A 6,377-nucleotide genomic window follows, 5' to 3' on the forward strand; every position below is an offset into this window, starting at 1 on the left:
ATGAAAACCGAATAAAAGCTGATGAGTTAATAGTATTGCTGCAATGTTAATTTCCTAATTTTGATAATGAGGAATGCTTTTTGATAATAGAACATCTTTGATTTTGGGGGGGGGGAACCCTGAAGTATTTAGGGGTAAAATGTGACCAACAAATGGCTCAAGAAAAAATGTGTGTGTGTGTGTACGTGTGCATGCGTATGTGGAGAGAGGGAGATGAAGAAAAAGAGGAAAAGAAAGAAATAAGTTCTAATGTTAGAATTTGGGGGGATCTGAGAGGTTATAAAGGAAATCTTTTATTAATTTTGTAACTTTCCTGAAAGACCATAATTAGTCAAAATAGAAAATTCAAAATAAAAAGGAGCATGACTGCTGAGCAAGAAGTCTGAATGAAGTTCCTGTGTATGTTAATAGGGATAAAGGAAATGTAAATTGAATTATTCTAGTACTTTTGTTACTCTTGCCCAAAGAACAGGGTTGATTAGTATGAAACTAGTCATCTTAAAGGTACCGGATTCAGGTGTAGCAACCAATCCAACTTTAGAGGCTCTGTGATAATTTCATAATTTACATAACAATCTATCTTGAGGTAGACGCAATTAAAAGGTACTAAAAGTACAGATGCACTTAATGAGCCAAGTGCAGATACTTCGTGGGTCCATAAATCAGATGGTCTTGAATTTGACAGTGGAAATACAGTAAGGCTAATGTTTCATTATTTCCTTAGGACAGAGCATGAAACATGAATAAAGTTTAAGAGATTTTAGATACTAATTTTAAAAGGAAAGGCAATAACTTTGTATTGAGATTTTCTCCCCATTTAAAAAAAGTTCTTATACAGTAAACCCTAAGTTGGTTGAAAAGCTTGGCTAGCTATACGAAGTCATTTCCTGGAGATTCTGTATGTTTAGGTTGTTTTCTCTAATGGAATATGTTAAAGTTTTATTACTATTTTACTGACAAAGTTATAATTTTTTCATTAACTTTGCAATTTTATTTTTTAAAGATTTTATTTATTTGAGAGAGAGAGAGAGAACGAGAGCTTGAGAGAGGGAGAGGGGCAGACGGAGAGGAAGAAGCAGGATCCCCGCTGAGCAGGGAGCCCGATATGGGGCTCCATCCCAGGACCCCGGTATCATGACCTGAGCCGAAGGCAGATGCTTAACCGACTGAGCCAACCAGGAGCCCCTTTTGCAATTTTAAAGATTTGCTGCCCAAGTACGTTTTGTTAAAGTCCAAATATTTTTCCAACAGGAAGCAGTTCTAACCTTTTAATGGAAGCCAATGAGAAAAATATGACCCATAATCTGCTGAAACATTGTTCTATTACAGGCATCTGTGTAAATATGAATAGTGCTCCAAGAATTTAGAATGGCTCTAAGGAGAATAAGGCAGCTAACATAAAATACATGTAGTACCTATGTACCCTGCCTGTATTTTTTATTCCATTGTTGGGCTTCTTTGGATACCTATGTTGTCGCGAACTCTCATGAGTGGAGAAGCTAAAAAGAGATGTTGGAGTTAGGACAAAGTGTGAACAAAAAAGAGGGAGGATGCTATTAGGGGCCTATAACGGCTTTTCAGGCTAGTGTGAATTGTTTCTGGTAATTTTAATAATATGGGTAAGACAAACCAAATCTATAAAGGCAGGAAATGGTTTATGGCACCCTGTGGAAATCTAGACTACTGAAAAAAATAATGAGATGTGACAGTGTGATGGAATTGGGGGGGGGGGGCAGTCTGTGAGCAAATTCCCTGGGCCTTACTGTTCTCATCTTTAGGGAAAGTATCATCACCCTATTCAACAACATGGGGCTAGTTTCGCTTAAATCTCATGTTTAACAAGCAAGCAAAGAGAGTAACAACAGAATAGTATGTGCTATGACTAAGTCAAAAAATAGCTTTATTCAACAAGCATTTATTAACTACTATGAGCCAGGCACTAGACTAGGGAAACAAGGAGATCCTGCCCCTGTCCTCAAGAAGCTTACACTCTAGATTAAGCAGACAGCATTTAATACCATATGATAAGAGCAATACCAAAGATACACACGGGGTGTTAAGAGAGTGCCCCAAAGAGGTTTAGCTAAGCAACCTCTGGGTGGGAGTTAGGCTGGGAGAGTCATTTGTAAAAGATGAGCCAGAGCTGTCTTACGGGAATTAATGCGATTGATCAGGCAAAGGGAACAACATACGCAGAAAAAACGAGGTCAAGATACAGCACTTCCTGGGAACTAAAAGCACGCTCTCCTTGGCTGCCAAAGACAAATCAGAAACACTATCATATGTCAATTTTTGAGATCTGGGACGTCAACTCTGCCCAGTGAGTGGCTGTACCGCCACTCCGCGGTCTTTTTATTGTTTTCTGTTGCATTCCAGGACCTACAACGCTATCCTAGAAGGGTAGGGCGCACTTCCTGGAAGGCAGTGTGGTTGGCAGGTGTCTCCTTTCTCCCACAAAGTGGGTAATTACCAGGACGCTGTCAGAATAAAGGCCAAGGAGGTGGGAGTGACACCTGCGACGGGGGTGTAAAGAAGCCCACAAACTGCCCAATTCCAGGTAGCGAAGGGAGGTCTTTCCGAGGAAAAATAACTCCCGGATGCAAAGACAGCAGGGGTGATGGTCCATCTACGCCCCCCCCCCAGGCCCTGAAAAGGGGCACACGGGGACGACAGGGACGGACACAAAGTGGGGACCGAAAGGGGGCAGGAAGAAGCACCCACTGCCGAGGAGGAGCAGCTTTAGGATGAAGTTCAGGCTGAACAGCAGCTTGGGGTTCCCGGCTTCGGAGCCCCGCTGTCGAGCAAGGATGGAGGGGGTCACGGCGCCCACTCACCGCTGTTGCTGGTAAAGTAGAACACCATGATCCCGGCGGCGGCGCAGATACTCCAGCGCGAAACACAAGCACTCAACTCGCCAGCTCAGGATACCAGAAAGCGGAGGCCGGCTGTTTCCCGGAACTCCTCACACACTTCCGGCTGACGTCGGGTCGCGTCATAACGCCAGCCCGTTGGCGCCATCTTTAATCCTGGCGGGGGGGGGCGGGGTACGGAAGGGTGCCGGTGGCGGGGTAGGGTGCAGGTGGGCTAATGGCATTCATTGGTTTGGGAGTTGAAGAAGGAAAGTAGATGGAGCTAGGACAATTCGTGGTTGGGAAACGCAGCGGGGAGATTCTATCTTCTTAAAAGATAAATACTTTTGGCCGACATTATTTTTAGAATCTCCATCGAATGGGCCTATATGTTGGTTATATTTGCTACCCATCACCCGCTGACGGGCTCCCTGACAGCATTGAAACCATTTGCCTGCTTCACAGATACGCGTTCACTGCGCCAATCACAGTACTTGGCACGTAGTAGGAGCTCATTTTATTTTGAAATGAACGCGAATTCTTCCACTATTCATATTCTCTACCACTTGTAAGGCGTTTGTTGGGCACATTCTGTGCTTCAGTTACCTGATCTACAAAATGAAGATGAATAGAGCAACTCATTCATAGATTATTTTTCTAAGGTTAAGTAAGTTAACAGGCGTAAAGGGTTTAGAACATAGTGAGCGCTCAACTAAAGTGATTTGTTAATGATATTCCCCAGAGGCATATGCTTCTTGGGGTTTGGACTCGGGACTGTTCTACCGTTAAATCTAAGATCGGCCATCTATTACCTCTGTGAGAGGGCAAATTCCAAACAAATGAAACTTAGAAATCTAACTGCTTTTGTCAAATGGGAATAATATTACTTATATAAAGCTCCCCAGCAGTTAGTTTTGACCTGATTATTTCTCTTCACTCCGACAGACTACATTCTATGAAGTAAAGTGCATCCTTTAACTAAATTTATTTAGAACTAAAAATGTGCCAAAGACTACCAGGATCTGGTGACACAAAGATAATAACAGTAGCTGACAACCCATGGGTACTTTAAGAACCGTACGGCTTCCCAAAGCAAGAACCTAGCTATATCCTATAAATAGTACTTGTTTTCAGGCCCTCGGTTTTAGTCTCAGTAAAATGGGAATGATAATACGTATCTCACAGGTTGTGAGGAGAAGTAAATGAAATAAAACTCGTAAAGGGTGTGAGACTGCCTGGCACATCACAGATGCGTAGAGCCATGATTTAATTTTTTTAATTTAAGTTGAAAAATAAAAAGTGAACTAGAAATCTAACGTTTTACTAATAAAAAAAGTTAAATTAATGGACAAAGCTTCAAATGTGAAAGATAACTGCCTCGAGAATCTTGGGGAGGCTACTTTACAAAAACATGCTAAACCAAGTAACCCCAGAAGGTACCTCAACCTCAAGAGGGCGACTTTATTCTGCCGAAAACTACAATTCCCAGAATGCATCTAAACCAGACCCCCCCCCACCCCCCCCACCCCGACCTCGAGAACGGAGCCCGGAGCTGCCGCAAGGGATTATGGAAGGCGTGGATTCCTTGCGTGAAGAGAGCATTTCACCTGCTAAGGGCGGGAGAATCTTGGAGACCACCTCCCGGATAGGCGGGGCAACGGCTAGTGAGCGACCAATCACCGAGCCAGCCCTTGGAAGGTCTGAAAAGCGGCGAATCAGAACGCAGCAGCTTCAGCCTTCACGGGCGCGCGGTAATTTGAATACAGTGGAGGAGAAACTGGCTCCTCCAAAGAGAGATTCCCGGCTTCGAACCTCAGGTAAGAGCTGCGGGGGCCGAGGCGTGGGGCGGAAGACTGAGGAGAAATGGAGATTCTGTGGAACGTGCGGGTGAATGTCAAGGAAAAAGACCTTTAGCTCAGGGCTTGGCGCCACGGCGGCTCAAGACCGAAACCACCCGGGGGTTCTCCGCACTTGGAGGTCACCAGGTTTCCATTTTTCTGACTTAGGGTTTCCTTGTCTATTTGCCCTGACAAGGTTCGGGGACAGGCGCGCTTTTCTGTCATATCTTTCCTCATTCAGCCCCAGAAGTGTCTTCTCTTAAGCCGCTACTCAACATTGAGTTCCAGAGACCTTGGTTTTCTGTTTCACCTTGAAATCATATTTGTGTATTATTTTTTTTAATGTACCTGATCCGAAGGAAGGAGAAGAAACTACTGAGCAACATAACCAGGCTGTCTCATGCTCGAGAATTAACGTGCATGATTGTGTTTATTTTCAGCAGCCGGAGGAGGTCCAAGTCTTATAAACAAGGAACAAGCGGCTTGTTCTAGGCTCTTTAGTAAGATGGGAGAGGATTATGCTAAACCCGTTTTCTTGCTGAACTCTGAAGAAAAAGCTAGAAACGGTCTCTGCCTTCATTGAGCATTCAGGCTGTTGAGGAAGACAGTTAAACCAACAAGAAAATGTGTTAAATGGCTTATTAAGGAAGTGTAGGTTCTGGTGAGGGAGATCAACAAGGAGATATCCCAATAGAGTATTTAAATTTGGTGTTAATTAATCAGGCTGACTAAAGGGGAAAATGTGTCCTGAAATGGAATTTAAAAAAAAATACTTCTTCCTTGGTAGGGTCATTTTCCAGCTTGAAACAGATGTACTAATTCTGCTTTTATTTCTTCTTAATTGCTATGGTGATGCAGTGTTTTCCTTTTTTTTAATTTATTTATTAAGTGTTCATTAAAGTGATTTGGTTTTTTTAATAAGCTTTTATTATTTATTTATTTATTTAAAGATTTTATTTATTTATTTGACAGAGAGAGACACAGCAAGAGAGGGAACACAAGCAGGGGGAGTGGGAGAGGGAGAGCAGGCTTCCCACTGAGCAGGGAGCCGGATGCGGGGCTCGATCCCAGGACCCTGGGATCATGACCTGAGCCGAAGGCAGACGCCCAACGACTGAGTCACCCAGGCGCCCCAAAGTGATTTGCTTTTTAAAATACCTCATCCATCAAAAAACCTTTTCAGACTCTAAAAGTGTAATTTTGATATAGTGATTTTTGTACATATTGGATAAATTTGGTTATTATAATTTTCCTATTGCTTTTAGGAGTTCAGTTAAGAAGATGTCAGCTTTTACTCCAAGAAAAAGGAAGCAGCATTCTTCAAACTATGACAAGTGAGTCTCATCCTGTGGTTAGAAACTCTTTTTTTTTTTTTTTTTTTAAATTTTTTTTTTTTTTTTTACAGAGACACAGCGAGAGAGGGAACACAAGCAGGGGGAGTGGGAGAGGGAGAAGCAGGCTTCCCGCGGAGCAGGGAGCCCGATGCGGGGCTCGATCCCAGGACCCTGGGATCATGACCTGAGCCGAAGGCAGACGCTTAACGACTGAGCCACCCAGGCGCCCCCTGTGGTTAGAAACTCTTAAAGAAAAATCCACCTTCTTGTCTTTCTTATATTCTCTCTTCTGTTTCTTAAAATTTCCATTATTCCACTTGTCTACTCCTTGTGGCTATAGTAACATTTTATATTCT

The 6,377-nt window shown here is 43.1% G+C and overlaps 1 protein-coding gene across 2 annotated transcripts in view; it reads right to left on the reverse strand.

Moving 5' to 3' along the window:
* CCDC25 (coiled-coil domain containing 25) overlaps positions 1-2,950 on the reverse strand; it is a 39,321-nt gene extending 36,371 nt beyond the window's left edge. For both annotated transcript variants that reach the window (XM_021698794.2, XM_021698793.2), the window contains exon 1: positions 2,835-2,950. In XM_021698794.2, the coding sequence (XP_021554469.1) occupies positions 2,835-2,862 (28 nt within the window). In that variant the 5' untranslated portion in view covers positions 2,863-2,950. The remainder of the gene's footprint in view (positions 1-2,834) is intronic.
* Between the last annotated feature and the right edge of the window lie 3,427 nt (positions 2,951-6,377).

The sequence above is a fragment of the Neomonachus schauinslandi genome, chromosome 2, assembly GCF_002201575.2.
Source record: "Neomonachus schauinslandi chromosome 2, ASM220157v2, whole genome shotgun sequence".
Lineage (NCBI taxonomy): Eukaryota > Metazoa > Chordata > Mammalia > Carnivora > Phocidae > Neomonachus > Neomonachus schauinslandi.